Source organism: Gopherus evgoodei, chromosome 1 (genome assembly GCF_007399415.2).
Source record: "Gopherus evgoodei ecotype Sinaloan lineage chromosome 1, rGopEvg1_v1.p, whole genome shotgun sequence".
In the NCBI taxonomy this organism is placed as follows: domain Eukaryota; kingdom Metazoa; phylum Chordata; order Testudines; family Testudinidae; genus Gopherus; species Gopherus evgoodei.
In genome coordinates, this window is record NC_044322.1 from 303224249 (window position 1) to 303243104 (window position 18856).

The 18856-nt window shown below is 45.2% G+C and overlaps 1 protein-coding gene across 10 annotated transcripts in view; it reads right to left on the reverse strand.

Moving 5' to 3' along the window:
- Positions 1 to 381: 381 nt before the first annotated feature.
- The window catches only part of TBC1D30 (TBC1 domain family member 30), a 96573-nt gene continuing 78098 nt past the window's right edge, over positions 382 to 18856 (reverse strand). For 8 of the 10 annotated variants that reach the window (XM_030548821.1, XM_030548823.1, XM_030548829.1 and 5 more), the window contains 5 exons: positions 5542 to 5654; positions 5196 to 5335; positions 3147 to 3353; positions 2867 to 2923; positions 382 to 1412 (listed from right to left, as the gene is read on the reverse strand). In XM_030548821.1, coding sequence (XP_030404681.1) covers positions 631 to 1412; positions 2867 to 2923; positions 3147 to 3353; positions 5196 to 5335; positions 5542 to 5654 — 1299 coding nt within the window. In that variant the 3' untranslated portion in view covers positions 382 to 630. The remainder of the gene's footprint in view (positions 1413 to 2866; positions 2924 to 3146; positions 3354 to 5195; positions 5336 to 5541; positions 5655 to 18856) is intronic. The other 2 variants (XM_030548822.1, XM_030548827.1) reach the window with 1 other exon arrangement.

Below are 18856 nucleotides of genomic sequence, written 5' to 3' on the forward strand. Positions count from 1 at the left end.
TCCATAGGGCCCTGGGCTGGAACCCGGAGTAGAGGGCGGGCCCGGGTTCCCCCCAAACCTCCCAACTCCTGATCAGACACAGGAGGAGTTGATCCAGACTGTGGGGGAGATCACTGAGGTGAGCAAAGCTGCCAATAAGCGCAGGACCCACCAAGGTAGAGGAGGAACTTTGTCACATCATACAGAATGCTTTGTAGATGGGTATAGGCAACTAAGATGGAAGTTTCAGAGTAGTAGCCATGTTAGTCTGTATCCGCAAAGATGGAAAATTTATCTTCAGAGCCCTCACAGAGACATGGAGCACCCTTTGAAGAGGGGAAGGAGGCAGCCCTACAGTTTCTCCTACATTAGATTTAAAAATTAGAAGCATGCTTCACATTGCAAATCAATGTTTATTTTACCACAGAACCATTATAATCTACATGGTGAGCCACAGTGCATCTTCCCTAATCTATCCATACATTACAATAGCACAATTTTCAAGGATACATATTTATACATCTGTTAACCACTTTGTCCCCATTATTTCATTTAAAGAATTAAACTATTTAGAAACTTTTTTGGACACATATACACACAACAACAATCAATACATATTTATTTTCAGAAATATAAAGTGCTGATGGTACATCATCGTTTTTTAGTCCCGCTGTTCCCGTTGGCAGACTTGTTGAAACTTTTACTCATTTGTGGAAAGTGCACTGTTGGAGTTCTTTCAGTAGGGCCATATAAACCTAAATTGCGGGCTGCAGTTGACTTTCGAAGCGGTTTGACACTGGGGAAAGGGCTAAACACTTGTAATTTAGGATTGCTGGCTTGAGAAGATTTAGCCAGTGTTCCACTGTCACTGGATAAACTAGGTGATTCTGATAAGTGTGTTGGGCAGGACTGATTGGACATTGGCTCAGCATCAGGTTTGTTATTTTGGGTTAGTTCCAGTGCTTCTAATTTCAGCTGAACCACTGACATATTTGCATTGGTGTCCTTGTAAAGTGCCTCAGTTAACTGTCCATCAGCTTTCCGAATAGTCCTGTTATTCAAGCCACTTCCCTCTCTTTCCCCCAAATCAGAATTGCTTGGAGGATCCTCCTTTGCACTGCAGCTGTTTGGTTTGCAGCCTTCACTCTGCTCTTCTATGAGTCCTATGGTATCCCCATAGCTCATCTGGCATTTGGCTCTAGCTATGTTCTTTCGATGTACTCGGATGTGAGTGCGCCAGGGAGAGTTGAGCTTGGTTTTAAGATCTTCATGGGGAATGGGTGACATTTTGCCCCCTGTGTGACTTGGGATATGAATGACCGCATTCTTGGCAGCTCTATTAGTCACCCTCATCTTCTTTCCTAAAAGAAGGTGGTTTATCACTGGAGAATGGTTTACCTGAGAGGGGAGAAGACTGGTAACTGGCGCTTTGTCTGAAAGAAAAAGTAAAAAAAAAAAAAAAAAATGCAGTCTTAAAGAACAAAAACAAATCATTACATCAGTGATCACCCACCAATCAAACAGTCGCAATGCTGTTTTTTGTGATGATTTGTAGGACTGACCCTAGTGGAAACTGAATTCCTCTAACACTGTAGTATATCTTCAAGTCAAAAACAGAGAGGAAAAGTATGGCAAAAGCTTTCCCTCATCCCACCTCCTTTCTTACTGTTAATTTCTAAACCAGTAACTACTACTAAGATAATAGATAACTGGAAACTGGTTCCATCATTTTAGGAATTGCAGGTGGGAGCTTGACAGTAGGTGGGACATTGTAGAAATGTAGAAAGTATTGCCATTATGGTTTTGCTTTGTATTTGTTTAGAGCTGAGCATAGCCCTGCACAGGGCTTTTTACTCTTATAGGGTATCTATACATGCTACAATACAAAGGTTAACATTAACCTTGGCCTTAGCGAGTCCCTCATCTCTTAGGTTCTTCCTTCAATAGCAAGAGGCAATTCAGTCTCAACACTAGGTCAGTCACACAGGCCTCTCCTTGAGCAGAGGTCTGGAAAATGCACCAATTTATTTTTAATAGACATCTGTCCATGCTGAACTGGAACCAGGACAAACTAACTTATTATTTTCATCAGAACTTCCGATTTTACCAGAGTGACAGACTCAGAATTAATGTGTTAAAACTATAAATTAGCCCATTAATCATGATTAGCAAAATCAGAAAGGGTTTGGCAATCATTGGAAATGAGGATCTTACTATTGCATTGTTTCAGTTTGGCCAGAGCTTCTGTTTGCACTCGATGTATCACCAGTATTTTAAAAATCAATATTTTTTTTCTTTTCATGTGAATGTAACAATCATGAAACCTGCTGGACCGACTGTTCTGGGGACTAAAATCCTCCATGTACAGAACAGGTATAGCACTAATGGAACAAACTTCCCACAGTGGCCTATCAATGTGTTTCGACTGTGACTTGGAGGGAGCACCTCTAGCGGTGATATGGGAGTTTAGTCTCCAGGCCTATTAAAATCCTCACCCTGTCTGCTGATGCTGCCCCCATGGTTGCCAATCGGTGCCAATTGTGGTAGTAGTTTTTATCATGTGGATCTCTCTCCATGAGGAAATGGACTGGGAACAAACTCATTTCCCACATACTCACTACCATCGTGGACTGGATTTGAACTGTCAATCTTGGAGCTACAATTGACTATTTGGTGGCACAGTTCCCTTGACTTCAACAAACTGATTTAAATGGAGCTATGGCAATTTACACCAGCTGAGGATCTACCCCTTGGTTCTTAAAGTATATTATTGTCATTTCTTTAACAATGTATAAGTACTGTCAAGTCCAAGGATGCCGCAGATTTTAACACATTCAGCAGTGAAACCAATGTGATATACCCAGATAGCAAAGACATTTTTAGATACCATTATTCAGCTGGTCCCTGGGACCTAACAAGATCCCAGGGTCGTCATCTTCAGACCCTGATAAAAGAAAAACAAAGAAATCATCTTATATACGATTTGTTTGTACAAAATTGCTTCTGCCATATCACTAATGTATTGTACTGCAAGTTCATTCATTCTCTTTTGTTCTCTCTCTACATATGAATAATTTAAAGACACAAAAAACATTTTTGCCTCTCCTTTCAGATAGTGAAGTTGGCTTGTAAAGAATAAAGGGGAAGATCATGTTCTGATACATTACCTGCTCTGATATACACCTGGTGAACCTGCTGCTGCTGCTTCTTCTTTATTCGGGAATACTGCCTTTTCAATGCATTAATGTCAGTGGTCATACGCTCCATCATCATACTGTTAAAAGCAGCATGGTATTCACTTCTACAGGAGTCTATTGCCCCTGGACTTAGTTCTGCAATGTTACTAGAGCCCAATCTCTGTTCTTCATTCTGATCTGTACACAGTCGGAAAAAGTGAGGGGGAAGAATACATCAGAATTTTCTGTGCTCTACTAATCATTAACCAAGGAAATGCACGAGGAAATTGCATGCCGAACTCCTGTTATTTTAACTACATTGTGTAATAAAAACAGCTTTTATAACTGTATTGTAAGTCTAAATTTTTAAACTTAGTATAATTTATTAAAACTTTATTAAACATATAAACTGAAAATCTTGTTTGCATAAAAAACATACACAGCAGTCACTGAAGTGGGCATTTCACATGACCAAGTAGTAAACAAAGATTCTCAGTTACAAAGTGATTAGAAGTTGAGGCCACCACTCCATGAACAGATACATAACTTTGTTACAGTCAAACTAGTCATTTGGTCAAATGAGACTGACTATCTGACAGAGATCAGCAAGGAGGGAGGGAGCAGCAGAATCATCAGGCGTAGGGGGAAGCAGAAGAGGCAGGCTGCTAGGGAGTTTGTATGATCAAAGAGTGGCAGAGCAACAGGAGCAGCGCAACTTATTTTCCCAGCTGTTTCTGATGTGCCGCTAAAATGGCAATTCAGAGTCAAAGGGATAACTTATTTCATAGGATGTTTGTTTGGATTAGGTCTAGTTAATGGTTTAACATTCTGAGTAAGTGTCAGTCTGAGGCAGCAGCTGGGGACTTGCAGTCCTCCAGGAAAAGAAAGAAAACAACATCAAACAGAGAATTCTAGCATACAGATCTCGGCAAATACAAGCAGAAGGAATGGTGAAATTAAATACAACAGAAATAGTTTCGGGTAAAGAGGCAGACAGCATAACTGTAACCATTCCACTTGAAGGCAAAGGTCTGGGAGATCCAAGGAAGATTTTTGGTGTTACCCGAAAAATAATAAAAATTAACATTATTATTGGCTGCCAATCAGGGATACCAAGAAGGTTTTACTTGTAACCACTCCTGTGCATCTCAAGAACTATTGAAAGAAAATGATATAAAACCTGAGAAAGTTGTATGTTTGAGATAAAATGTTCAGAGAGAATCCTCCAGTGGGGATCACAAAAATCAGACTCTAAAGCTATTATATCACATATAGGAAAAGTATCAGAGGGTAGCCGTGTTAGTCTGAAGAAGTGGGTATTCACCCACGAAAGCTCATGCTCCAAAACCTCTGTTAGTCTATAAGGTGCCACAGGATTCTTTGCTGCTTTTACATATAGGAAAGCTATTTTAGATAAAATTTTAGGTTTCTAAAATGTATTAGAATTTTGCTCTCTTTATGAGGCTTGTACAGTAGGACTCATGATACTGAGTGAAAGATTGGGGGATATGAAAATAGGATCAATGAATTTTTGTATAACACTCTGAAACATATCAAAATAGTTTTCTATAAAATTTGTTATTTACAGAGTAGATGATGGTGTGGAATGGTATAAAGATTTTACAAGGGTAGGGTGGGGATGACCTGCATAACTCACTCATGGATTCTGATGCTATATAAACACATGGTACCAAAAACAGGATTTTTTTTTAACTTAGAGTCTTAAGGCCATATTTCATTATCTTTGGGATTCTCAAAAGTGCTAAGCACTTAACAGCTCCTATTCAGCTTAGTTTTAGGATTTTTTGGGTAATAATCGTGGCTAAAATCTTTATTCCACACCATCAAGTATTGTACACACACAGGCGTTCAATTTAGTAGGCAGAGTATCTAAAGATTGTACAGCAAGTTACAGAAGATCCACAATGGTCTCTGAATACAATTCAAACTACAACTTTCATAATTTCAATTAATCTGCAGGTGAATCAAGCTCACACAAATTGGACTGCATAATTCAGAATGAACTCAAGTTTCATTTACCTTTGATCTGTTTTTGGTACTTCTGTAGCTCTGGTGCCAAGAGCCCACTGAATGGTCCAAGGCAGCCAACTGTATTGGCAACCGAATCTTCATCATCCAGGTCATTCTCCTCATCACTATCTCTGGTTCTGCCTGGCCTTCTGCCAAATGAAAACAAATGGAAAAGAAAGCAGATCTTAGATACATCAGTGCATTAATTACTAATTGATCATTACTAAATGCCTTTATCTATTTTAGATGTGCAATGGAAAAAGCAACTGTATTAGCCTCTCTGCTGTACAGATGAATAGTGGCTATATTAGACTACAGGGAATAAAAGATTTTTCTGGATGTATTACAGACTTACCCTGAAACCGAAGTTGATTTTACTGCTGCAGGGAATGGAGTAATGTTGTATGTATATTTCTCCCTTAATTCTGCCAGTTGTGGAAAAGGAAACTGAGCCATGGAATAAACAGTCTAGGAAAAAAATGCATCTTTTAAAATTGTGCTGTTAACAATGGTCCCACTAAAAACTGCAGCACTGTACAGATTTCATAGGCTTGCAGGATTAAACACTGGACATTCACATGTAGAAAAGGAAACGTGAAAGGTCTGATTTTATGATGCAGTCGACACTTCCTCAAGGAAAAACAAAGAATGACTCACTAGAAAAATACATAGTCCAAAGAAGAAACATACATAACTGGTAACATGAGAGCTAGTGTATAAGCATATGCCTGTACAATGGTTTGTGTGTCTCAAAGAAATACCTCCAGGGTATATAGGATATTTTGAAAGAGACAGTTTATGAAAATGTGGTTTCTGACTCGATTGTTCATTTGCCCTAATACAAGAAGGTCAGAACCTTTCAGCTACTGTATTTATTTAGCATCACTTCTAATCCACTCACTGCCAGCAACTTACAAAAACCTCACACACTGATTTACATTAGAAATTACTAAAAAAACTGTCATTAAAACAAAAAGCAAACAAAACATATGGCACGTCACACACTTAGCAAGAGCCTGCAGGTGCTTTTGTAATACAAATAATAATTATAGCAGACTTACAGATGTTGTTTGCAGAGGCGGTGGAGAATAAATACAATGGAACATTTATAATGCATTTTAACCGATAGCACAAAAAGATTGGAAAACAAAACTTATGGAAAGTTACCCACAACAGAAATTCCACTTGTAAAAGCATCAAATTCATTATCTATATTGAGGCTGAGAAAGACACTGAATAGTTAATTAGTTTTCAGTGCTCCTCTTTAACTTCTGTTTTTTCCACCTGCCTAGATAATTACAGTTTCTCAATCCTGGGGGTGAAATTCTGCCTCCACTCAAGTCACTACGAGTTTTGCCATTGACTTCAATGGGACCAAGATTTTACCCCTATTTATTATTAATGGATTCCGAAGGGGAGCATGGGATCAGCATTCATGCCATGCTCCCCATCAGTACCCGGCTCGGGCTGGGGAAGCTAACAATCTAACCAGTGGTGGATGAATCCTGGTCATGTGCCACCTGAGGCAAGCTGGGGACATTCTAAGAAGAAGAATGGATTCCAACTACAAAAAACGGTTACTTACCTTTCTGTAACTGTTGTTCTTCGAGATTGTTGCTCATATCTATTCCAGTTAGGTGTGTGCGCACACCGCGTGCATGGAAGTCGGAAACTTTTTCCCTAGCAGCTACTCATCAGGCCGGCTGGGGAGCCCCCTGGAGTGTCGCCGATATGGTGTTCTATATAAGACCCTGCTGGCCCAACCCCCCTTCAGTGCCTTCTTGCCGATTACTCCTACAGAGGTGAAGGTGGATAGGAATGGAATAGATATTAAAAACATCTCGAAAAACAAGAGTTACAGAAAAATAAGTAACAGTTTTTTCTTCTTCGAGTGATTGCTCATATCAATTTCAGTTAGGTGACTCCCAACTCTTACCTTGGAGGTGGGATCGGAGTCAAGGAACCACAGATTGGAGGACTGCTCTTCCAAAGGCCGCATCATCCCAAGAGTGCTAGACAACAGCATAGTGGGACGTAAAGTGTGAACCAAGGCCCATGTGGCAGGCCTGCAGATTTCCTGGAGAGGGATGTGTGCCAGGAAGGCAGCTGACGATGCCTGAGCTCTCATAGAGTGAGCTTTAACAGCAGGCACAGGGACGTTTGCCAGGTTATAGCAAGCACGAATGCGCCCGGTGATCCACAAAGATATTCATTGAATGGAAACTGGAGCGCCTTTCATCTGCTCCGCAATGGCGACATACAACTGGGTTGTTTTACGAAAGGGCTTTGTTCAGTCTATATAGAAGGTGAGTGTCCTTCTAATGTCAAGAGAATGAAGATGCTGTTCACGAAGGTCAGCATGTGGTTTTGGGTAGAAAACCAATAGGAAGATATACTGACTCACATGGAAGCGGGACAACACTTTTAGTAGGAAGGCCGGGTGAGGTCTTAGTTGAACTTTATCTTTATGAAAGATGGTATAGGGCGGCTCACATGTGAAAGCCCATAGTTCGGACACCAGACGTGCAGAAGTGATGGCCACTAGGAAGGCGACATTTCAGGAGAGGTAGAGAAGTGAGCAGGAGGCCAGCAGCTCAAAAGGAGGCCCATAAGGCAAGAGAGGACCAAATTAAGGTTCCATGCAGGCACAGGTGGCTTTACTGGACGATGGATTTTCTCCAGGCCTTTGAGGAAATGCTGCACGACCAGGTGTGCAAACACGAAGCATCCGGCTGTGCCTGGATGAAAAGCAGAGATAGCTGCAAGGAGGACTTTAAGGGATCCAAAGGCTAGGTGCTGGTCCTTTAGGAACATCAGGTAGTCCAAGATGCACGGAATTGGAGCCTGAAGCAGGGGCACATGCCACTGAGCGCACCAGCTGGAAAACCTTTTCCACTTGGCTTTGTAGGTAAGTCTAGTTGACGGCTTGCGACTTTCGAGAAGCACCCGCCTTACCGAGTCCAAACAGGCGTGTTCAGCCTGGTTTAGCCACAGATCCTCCAGGGGATGAGGTGGAGCAACTGAAGGTCTGGGTGCAGGAGACGACTGTGGTTCTGAGAGATGAGGTCGGCACTGAGAGGGAGATGCAGGGGAGCCTGGATTGACAGATCCAGTAGGGTTGGGTACCAACACTGATGCGGCCAGGCAGGGGCTATCAGAATTACCTCTGCCTTGTCCCGGCGGACCTTGAGGAGCTAACCTTGTGTACTAACGGGAACAGAGGGAAAACATAAAGCAAATGACCCGACCATGTGATCTGGAAGGTGTCTGCTATTGAGGCCGGACTGTGGCCCCGGAAGGAACAGAAGGCTGGGCACTTCCTGTTGGTCCGCAAAGCAAACAAGTCGACTCGGGGAAACCTCCAGGTGCAGAAAATAGAATGAATGATATCCGGAAGTATCAACCATTCGTGAGTGAGAAAGCGCCTGCTCAAGCTGTCCGCCAGAATGTTCTGAACACCTGACAAGTACGAGGCCTGGAGACTGATGGAGTTGGCTAAGCGGAAGTTGGGCTTCTTGGCAGACTGGCAATGAGCAGGCTCCGCCTTGCTTGTTCAGGTAGCAGAACATGGCTATGGTATTGTCTGTTAGGACTGCCAGGCAGTGTCCCTGAAAGTGAAGGAGAAAGGCTTGGCACGCACAGCGAATAGCCCTGAGCTCTTTGATGTTGATGTGCAATGACATCTCGCTCTCGTGCCATAAGCCCTCCATTGTTAGACTGCCGAGGTGGGCTCCCCCTCCGAGGGCAGATGCATCTGTGACTAGGGTAAGGGTGGATTGGGGGAGGATGGAACGGGACCCCGGCACCCAGCACCCAGCCACCATTGCAGGGAGTCGAGTATGCACTTTGGGACTGTGACGACTATTTCTAGATTGCTGCATCCAGGCCAATAGGCTGAAGCCAACCACGTCTGTAGCGGTCTGAGCCGTAGTCTTGTGTGCTGCACCATGTACGTACAGGAGGCCACGTGACTCAGCAACCTGAGGCATTGCCTTACTGTGGTGGTGGGCAACTTGCAGAGGCTGGTAATTATGCCTGCTATAGCCAGGTGCCATGCTTCCGGAAGGAAAGCCCTTGCTTGGTTTGCGTCCAGAACTGCACCTATGAACTCTATTGTTTGAGTGTGTGCGAGGACGGATTTGCTGATGTTTACCATGATATCCGAGTGAACATGTCCATGACTAGACGTACGTGGGACTGGACATCATGGTGAGACCGGCCCCGTATAAGAGAGTCGTCGAGGTACGGGAAGACGGGCATGTGTTGATGTCGAAGAAAGGCTGCCACGACTGCCATGTACTTGGTCAAGACGCGAGGGGCTGTGCACAAGCTGAACGGGAGGGCTGTGAACTGATGGTACGTCTTGCTTACCATGAAGCGAAGGAAACGTGAGAGACGGGAGTAACTGAAATGTGAAAGTACACATCTTTCATATTGAGGACGGCATACCAGTCTCCTGGATCCAGTGAAGGAATGATAGTGGCTAAGGAGACCATACGGAAGTTTAGGTTGACGATGTGCTTGTTGAGCTCCCTGAGGTCCAGAATGGGCCTTAGGCCTCCCTTTGCCTTGGGGACAAGGAAATAGTGGGAATAGAAACACTTGCCCTTGAGCTCCTGAGGATCTTCCTCCACTGCCTCTAGGGCAAGGAGGGATTGAACCTCCTGGATGAGGAGTTGCTCATGAGAAGGATCCCTGAAGAGGGACGGGGAAGGAGGGTGGGAGGGCGGGATGGTACGGAAATGGATAGAATATCCCATCTCCACCGTGTGGAGGACCCAACAGTCCAATGTGATATGGGACCAGGCATAGTAGAATCAGGATAGACAGTTCAGAAACGGGTAACTGTCCGGGATGAGAGCTGGCAGTCCGTCCTCGGGCACACCTTCAAAACTGGTGCTTAGGGCCCGGGGGAGGCTTAGACTGTCCTTGACCCTGTCGGGGGGTGGGGGATAAGACGGTGTATGTTGGAAGTATCTGTTTCTCCGATGAGAAAAGTCCTGCCTCGGTCTAGGCGGGAAGGCACACTGCTGTGTGGTCTGAGGTTTAAATGCCTTTTGTGGATTAGCCGGGGTATGCATACCTAAAGATTTGATAGTGTTTCTCGTGTCCTTTAAGGTATGCAAGCGGGAATTAGTTTTCTCTGCAGATAAGCCCTGACCATCAAAGGAGAGGTCTTGGATGGTGTTTTGGACCTCCGGCAGGAGACCTGAGGATTGTAATCAGGCATTTCGTCACATAGCAATGCCAGAAGCCAGAGTCCGCAGCATCAACGGAACCCTGGAGAGAGGTCTGGGCAACCAATTTACCTTCCTCAGCAATGGCCCTGAGTTCCGTACGGAACTCCGCTGGGAGAAGATCTTGGAATTTGAGGACCGAAGACCAAGAGTTAAAGTTATATCTACTGAAGATCGCCAACTGGTTAGTGATCCTAAGTGAGATACCCCCAGTAGAATAAACCTCTCTCTCCAAAAGGTCTAAGCGTTTAGGGTCCTTTGATTTGGGCGCAGGCCCTTGCTGGCCCTGTCTTTCTCTGGCGTTTACCACATCCACTACAAGTGAGCATGGAACGAGGTGAATGAAAAGGTACTTGTAGCCCCTGGTGGGAACAAAGTATTTTCTTTCTACCCTCTTGGCTGTGGGAGGGATAGAGGCAGGGGTTTGCCAGAGAGACTTGGTGTTACTCTGAATAATCTTATTCATGGGGAGGGCCACCCTGGAAGGCCCCTCCGGGCCTAGAATGTCCACCATTGGGTCCTCTTCCTCCACAGCCTCCTCAACTTGGAGGTTCGTGTTAAGGCCCACATGCCGAAGCAGTTCTTGGAGGACCCTAAAGTCCACTGGGGGTGGACAAGACTTGGATGTGCCAGCCACAGCCTCATCAGGGGAGGGCAAAGACGACTCCACCGGGAGAGCGGCAGCAGGGACAACCTCTTGGTCAGCCACAGGTATCTCCTCTGGGGCCTCCGGGGTAGCCTCTACCATGGGTGCTGACTCCTTGGGTAGATCCGAGTCCGGAGGAGGGCTGCTGAGGGTTGCCTCGGGAGGATGGGTGTCCGAACGTGACAATGGCTGGGCCCCTGGAGGGGCACCTTGGGCCTGATAGTATGCCCAGGAAGTCCAGAATTGCCACTGATGCTGTCAATTGGGCACAGGGGGGTTTGTCCAAGGCTTCCCGGTCCTGACCGGGGAATATCTGAAGCCCCTGAAGCTCTCCCTGACCTCCCAGAGGGAGACTGGGACCGCAACGGCCAAGGAGGAGCAGTGCATGAGTGTAGTAAGGGGGGCACTGCACCCCTTGCTAGCTGAGGGTCATAGGGTGACCAGCGCCGTGAAGCCGATCACAATCGAGAGCAGTGCCACAATGAAAGGCGATGCCGTGAGGAAGAGCAGTGCCGTGTTGTAGAGCAGTGCCGCGATGGGAAGCGGTAGTAGGCCGTGGACCAGTGCCGTGGCAACAGTCGGCTCGGTGATTGGTGTTCCATGCGGCAGTGGTCCGTACGGTGCCGCGAGGTTGCTGAGCGAGATCCGGACCTCAAGCAGGACCGTGTTCCAGCAGTCAACCGCGACCTCGAGTGGGAGCAGCTCCGAGGGTCAGGGCTGCGAGACCAGTGCTGAGAGTCAGACCGGTACGTGGGATGGTGCCGGAACTCAGAACAACGCCGGGACTCCGAGTGGCATGGAGATGCTGATCTAGGGGCCGAGAGCCCGACCATCGCCAGCTTGCCCTTAGAAGGTACCGGAACTCAGGCCAGGGCCGGTGCTGGGGCTGTAGGTATCGGGGCTGTCATTTCAATGAGGTTTCTAGCGGCCTCGAAGGTATCCAGAGTGGAGGGCAATGTAATCTCCTCCACTTGAACAGAACCCTGTGCTGGGCTGGCATGTTGCTCAGCTGGGGCTGGAACAACTGCTTCGATCCTAACTGGGGGTCCTCCCAGAGGCCTGCTTCTTTCCAGCAACCAGGGAATGGGAATGGTGCCAAGGCAGGCGTTTCTGGGGCCCGGGAGATCGTCGGTCCCGAGGTGGGTGCAGGATCTTCTGCGGTGCCGGAATTGACACTGCTGGGGGAGCACTACACACTGAGGCGCTCAGGCCTGCGTCTTGAGAGGGCTACAATGCAGACTCCATGAGGTGTTGCTTGAGATGAATTTCCCTGTCCTTTCTTGTCCGTGGCTTGAAAGCCTTACAGGTTTTACACTTGTCAGCCTGATGGCCCTCCCCCAGACAGGAGTCATGGAGGTCGCCCGTAGGCATGGGCTTGTTGCAAGACTTGCAAGGCTTGAAACCCTGGGACGGCATGCCCCAGGGCCCCGCAGGGCAGTTGAAGAGTGCTAAACTGCCCTCAACAATTAACTCCGCTTAACACTACAGAGGAAAAACACTTAACACTAACTATTAACAATTAACTAACAATGATTGAGTTAAGCTAGGGATTAGTGGAGCACTTGGGAAACCAAGAGACCACTGTTCCAACAACCGTCACGGGCGGTAAGAAGAAACTAAAGAGGGGTCGGGCCGGTAGGGTCTTATATAGAACGCCATATCAGCACCACTCCAGGAGGCTCCCCAGCCGGCCCGACGGGTAGCTGCTAAGGAAAAAGTTTCAGACTTCCGTGCACGCGGCGTGCGCAAACACCTACTGGAATTGATATGAGAGATCACTCGAAGAAGAACTACTGCTGATGGAAGTGCAAGTGCTCAAGTGACAAACAAGGGCTGACCCCATCAGAAACACCCTGAGGTAGATCCTCAGCTAAGGTTGCCAGCCCTCCAGGATCGTCCTAGAGTCTCCAGGAATTAAAGATTAATGTTTAAATAAATAGTACATCATGTGACGAAAGTTCCATGAATAAGTCCAGCCAAAATTGGCAACCCTATCCTCAGCTGCTGTAAACTGTCACTGGCCCATTGACCTAAATGGAGTTATGACAGTTTACACCAGCTGAGGATCTGCCCCCATGAGTCTCAGAGAAGGAAATCCCAACACTTCCTCAGCCATGAAAACCATAGCCAAACAGGAAGATCTTTGGCAACACAAGTTTTATCAGAGTCAAGACAAACTCTGATCTTGTAACATATCATAGCATAAAACTTCTCAACATTAACATAAAGTGAAGCTTAGTAGAGTTCTACTACAGAGTGACCAGAGAGGGGCTGAAAGAATACAGATTTTTAAAACAGACAAGGAGTCACATTAGTAGGAATTTTACTTTGAAAGGTAACTGCTTCTGGAGGGTGATAAAAGAATATGGTTGCAGTGTGGACTGATGACAAACTGGCAGCTATTAAGTTATCTTTGACAGTAACTAAGGACCTGATCCAAAGCCCACTAAAATCAATGGGAATTTTTCCAGTGACTTCAAAAAGGGGTTTGGAACAGGCCCTAAGTGCCTGATCCTGCAAGATATTGAGAAATTCCTGTAAGCTGCTGAACATCCTCTACTCAAAGTCTTATTAATAGTAATGTTGGATCTGCAAGTATGTTTGGCATAAATAGCAGATACAAAAGAATGGTACTGCACTTCAATATAAAATCTGAAATAGAAGTTATTTGGCAAGCTAGCATTATTCTGTCTATTCTGCAATTAAAAAAAAAATTCTGTAAACACTTGTTTTTAGTAAAACCAATAATCCCCTTGTGTGTCTGATATCCAAACAGAGCAGTCCTTAAGATTAGAAATAAAGGTGACTGTAAATCAGGGGTAGGCAACCTATGGCACGGGTGCCGAAGGCAGCACGCAAGCTGATTTTCAGTGGCACTCACACTGCCGAAGTCCTGGCCACCAGTCCGAGGGGCTCTGCATTTTAATTTAATTTTAAATGAAGCTTCTTAAACATTTTAAAAGCCTTATTTACTTTACATACAACAATAGTTTATATGTTATAGACTTATAGAAAGAGACCTTCTAAAAACATTAGCATATATTACTGGCACAGGAAACTTTAAATTGGAGTGAATAAATGAAGACTCGGCACACTACTTCTGAAAGGTTGCCGACTCCTGCTATAAATAAAAGTTAAATGGATTTTATTGATTTCGTTGCCCAAGTGGAGATAAATACAAGTAAACAAACCATAATGACAAGTGCACTGAATTTTAAAATTCTTTCACTTTTAATCATTTTCTGATTAATGGGATTTGTGGTAGACACATTGTATGGTGGCATCTGTCACATTCTGGGATGCAATCCAGACCACTGAGAGGTTGTGTCACCACGTGCCCTACAACCTTGGGCGTCCCACAATGCTCTGTTGTTGTAGCTCCCCTCCTGGGCTGCTCACAAAGAGCTAAACAGCCTACAGGTCACACCCTGAGTGTCTGTGTAAAGCTGCAGTCCTGGTCCAGCAACAATGACTCCAGCAGCCTGTCAGCAACACACCAGCCACACTCTGGCTTCCACCAGACTTGGTTACTATCTGCAGGGTGACCTCAACACAGGCCATGTCTACATCTAAAATTTTGCAGCGCTGGTTGTTACAGCTGTATTAGTACAGCTGTATAGGGCCAGCGCTGCAGAGTGGCCACACTTACAGCAACCAGCGCTGCAAGTGGTGTTAGATGTGGCCACACTGCAGCGCTGTTGGGCGGCTTCAAGGGGGGTTCGGGGAACGCGAGAGCAAACCGGGAAAGGAGACCAGCTTCGCTGCGGTTTGCTCTCGCGTTCCCCGAACCACCCTGCAAACCGCAGGGAAGGAGACCTGCTTGCTCGGGGGTTCGGGGAACGAGAGAGCAAACCGGGAAAGGAGACCAGCTTCACCGCGGTTTGCTCTCGCGTTCCCCGAACCACCCTGCAAACCGCAGGGAAGGAGACCTGCTTGCTCGGGGGTTCGGGGAACGAGAGAGCAAACCGGGAAAGGAGACCAGCTTCGCCGCGGTTTGCTCTCGCGTTCTCCGAACCACCCAGCAAACCTCAGGGAAGGAGACCTGCTTGCTCGGGGTTCGGGGAACGCGAGAGCAAGCCGGGGAAGGAGACCAGCTTGATTACCAGAGGCTTCCTCAGGTATGCTGGGATACCTGCTTATTCCACGGAGGTCAAGAAAAGCGCTGGTAAGTGTCTATACTTGATTACCAGCGCTGGATCACCAGCGCTGGATCCTCTACACCCGAGACAAAACGGGAGTACGGCCAGCGCTGCAAACAGGGAGTTGCAGCGCTGGTGGTGCCCTGCAGATGTGTACACCTCCTAAGTTGCAGCGCTGTAACTCCCTCACCAGCGCTGCAACTTTCTGATGTAGACAAGCCCACAGTCTCAGTCCCAAATTTTCCCCAAAACATGTGTTCTGCACTGTCCAGTCCCCTTCTGGACAGTCCAGATATTAGAGGTTCATTGCCCTGTAAGATGTCAATAGCCAACCACCAGCTACTTTGAATGGAGTTACCAAACAGCTTTGTTTAAATACAACATTGGATCAGCTTAGCTTGAAAAATAAAAAGTTTATTTAACTACAAAGAGATAGATTAAGTGAGTATAAGACACTGAACTCAGAAAAGCTTACAAGAGAAATAAAGATAAAACGCTATGACCGAATGCACCCTACATGCTATTGTAACCATCTTTGTACAAAATATGATATGTGAGGTATCATTTGAAAACTAATAACTCGCTGGTTAACAATCTCCTGGTGAAATGTATGTACAAAATGCCTACTAAGAGTTATGAACGTAAACTGAAATTATGACTCAATGTGTTTACTAGCCAAGTCTGGGGAGTGGATGAATCACAGTCTCGAAGACAAAAGACAAGCTGACACCTCTAGTCAGGTGTCATCAAAGCTGATGGGAAATCACCTGTCAAGTGGCCATTCTTTGGCAACCAAGGGGGGCAGGAACAAATAAATCTGCATTTTAGCAAGCAACCACGTGGAACCTCTTTCACCACGAGACTTCATGTCTCCATTCTCACAGCAGGAAGGAACTTTATCTAGGGCAATGGTTTTCAATTTTCATTCATTTGCGGACCGCTAAAAAAATGAAAATGGAGGTGTGGACCCATTTGGAAATCTTAGATATAATCTGCGGACCCCAGGTTGAAAACTATTGTTCTATGGTAATGAAAACTTTTTGCCGACTTCTTACACATAGTCCACGGACCCCTCAGGGGTCTGCAGACCACATGTTGAAAGCCACTGATTTAAGAGGTAACCCTCAGAAAAATGCATTTCAAAGGGTGACTTGATTATAAAAGTGGAGTGCAAAAACACCTCAGGGTCTCTCTATCTTCCCCCATCCTTTTACTGAAGACAACAAAGGAACCAGCCTTTTGACTTCGGGGGGGGGGGGGTGTCCCAATCTGATAATCTGGTCAGCAGTGTTGCTGGGAATATGTGCAGTAGCATAGCTATGGGGGGAGCAGGACAGCGGCCACTCTCTCACTGAGCACAAGTGGCGCCTTTTCAATTTCTTGGAGCCTTTTTAATTTTTACTCACCCGGCGGCACTCCATGTCTTTGGCAGCACTTCAGCTTCGAGTCCTTCAATTGCTCTGGGTGTGTTTAGCAGCACTGAAGGGCCCGCTGCCAAAATGACACCGAAGACCCACGAAGTGAGTGAAGGACCCACTGCTGAAATGCCGCTGAAGACCCAGAGCACCGCCCAATCAGTAAAAGCGCCACCGGGTGAGTAAAAGAGCCACAGTGGGTGGCGCCTTTTTTTGTGATCGCTCCCCCTGAATATGTTGTGAGGATTTTACCTTGAACTAAGTCTAGCCTATTAAGTTTAGCTACTAGAAAGTGTTTATCACATTCCCAGGTATTGCCAATCAACTTTGATACCACCTGGCTAGAGGCGTTAGCTTGTCCTTTGTCTTTGAGAAACTGGTTTACATCCTCTTGCTGTCCTGAGGACCCTGTTTCCTACTTACATGTAAACTCAGGTAAACATATATTCCTTTTTTTAGGACAGACCTGTTTAACAATCTCTGCTACCAACATCATACAGAGGAATTCATAAACTTTACATATAATGTTACTACATACATTCTACCATGATATTATTGGCCAGTGAGTTATTAGTTTTCAAATGATAACTCACAAGGCATGTTTTGCACAAAGATTATTACACTAGTGTGTAGAATGTGAATACAGAGGTGCATTCGGTCACAGCATCTGTACATCATCCTTTGCAATGATATTGCTCAGTTTGTAACTACCTAATTCAGCAGCAGCTAAAGTTTCTCTGCTTTCATGTGTACAATTATTCAGGACTTCCATACTCCATTAGAAACTGATATTAAAAGTAAGAGACTGTAAATGAAACATTGTTTCAGAGCATTTTTAAAAGTATGACTTTTACCCATTTTGAAAATAAGTGGCTTCTCAAAGCCAGGAATTTTGAAATTTCTCATTAGCTCTGGGAGGAACTCTTCGTTTGTATGTTTTTCCTGTGCTATAGTCAGTGACATTTTGATCTGAAGGCAAAATGGTCTCAATTAAGATAAAAGTAAATTCTGAATGGTTTCCAAATATCTGTTCATGACTCTGTGTTTAATGCACAAAGAATGTCACAAAAATTGATTCAATGCCAAGTCCTTCCTGACAGAGGAGGAAAAATATGTTTGTCCAGATCCACTGATGCAAGCAATTAGAAGCAGGAGTTGGAACATTCATAGCTGGATTAGAAAAAGAGGACAAGTGGTGCAGTAGACCAGGTTTTGACATTAAGAAACTTTTAGAGCTTGAGGTATGTGCACATACCTCAGGTCAGAAGAATGCCTCCAAAATCCCACAGAATGAAATGAAGCTTTCCCATTAGATGAAACTACAGGACCTTCCTGCAACTGTGAAAGAGAATGTTCCCTGGGCCCCAAATAGTGATACTGCTCAAATCTACCGGACTAAGGCTATGTCTGCACTACCACTGGATTGATGCTCTGGTGATGGATGCACCAGGGGTCGATTTAGTGAGTCTAGTGAAGACCTGCTAAATTGATGGCAGAGTGCTCTCCGGTCGACCTCGATACTCCACCGGAACGAGAAGAGTAAGTAAGTCAACGGGAGAGTGTCTCCCGTTGACCTAGCACGGTATAGAAACTGCAGTAAGTCGACCTAAGCTACGTTAACTCCAGCTATGTTATTCACGTAGCTGGAGTTGCATAACTTAGGTCAACTTACTGCAGTAGTGTAGACATAGCCCAAGAAATTTTGTGGTGTGGGTGAGGGGGGAAATCATCTCCAGCCCAACATACCTACCCATTTTTGTTTGATCAGCATCACACCGTTCTGCTTCTTCACGATATCCCTCAATCCCCTCCCCATGAAGAAAGAACTCTAGATTTGTCTGGAATTTATCTTTATTCTTTATGTCAGTAATCTTTCCAGGCAACATATTCCATATGCTTGTTACCCTTTATGTGAAACAGTTCTGCTCAACTCCTCCATTTGCTCCTAGTTTCCAAAGTTTTAATTTATGCCCCATGATACACACTCGCCAAGTCCCCTCCCCTTTTTCTATTATCTCCTCTTCTCCTTCCAGAATAAAATGTTTAAAAAATACCCCAGAATTTTGTATGAATTTCACTACTTTCAAGAAGCAAGCATTGTTATAAAGGTATTAAGACAACTTGGCAGGCTAACACAAATTGTTGCAGATACTTGGCATGCAGTCTTGTGCCCAACCTCAGAACTAAGGTTTTTATTAACAGACCAATAATATTGTATTTGTTTAGCTTCTAG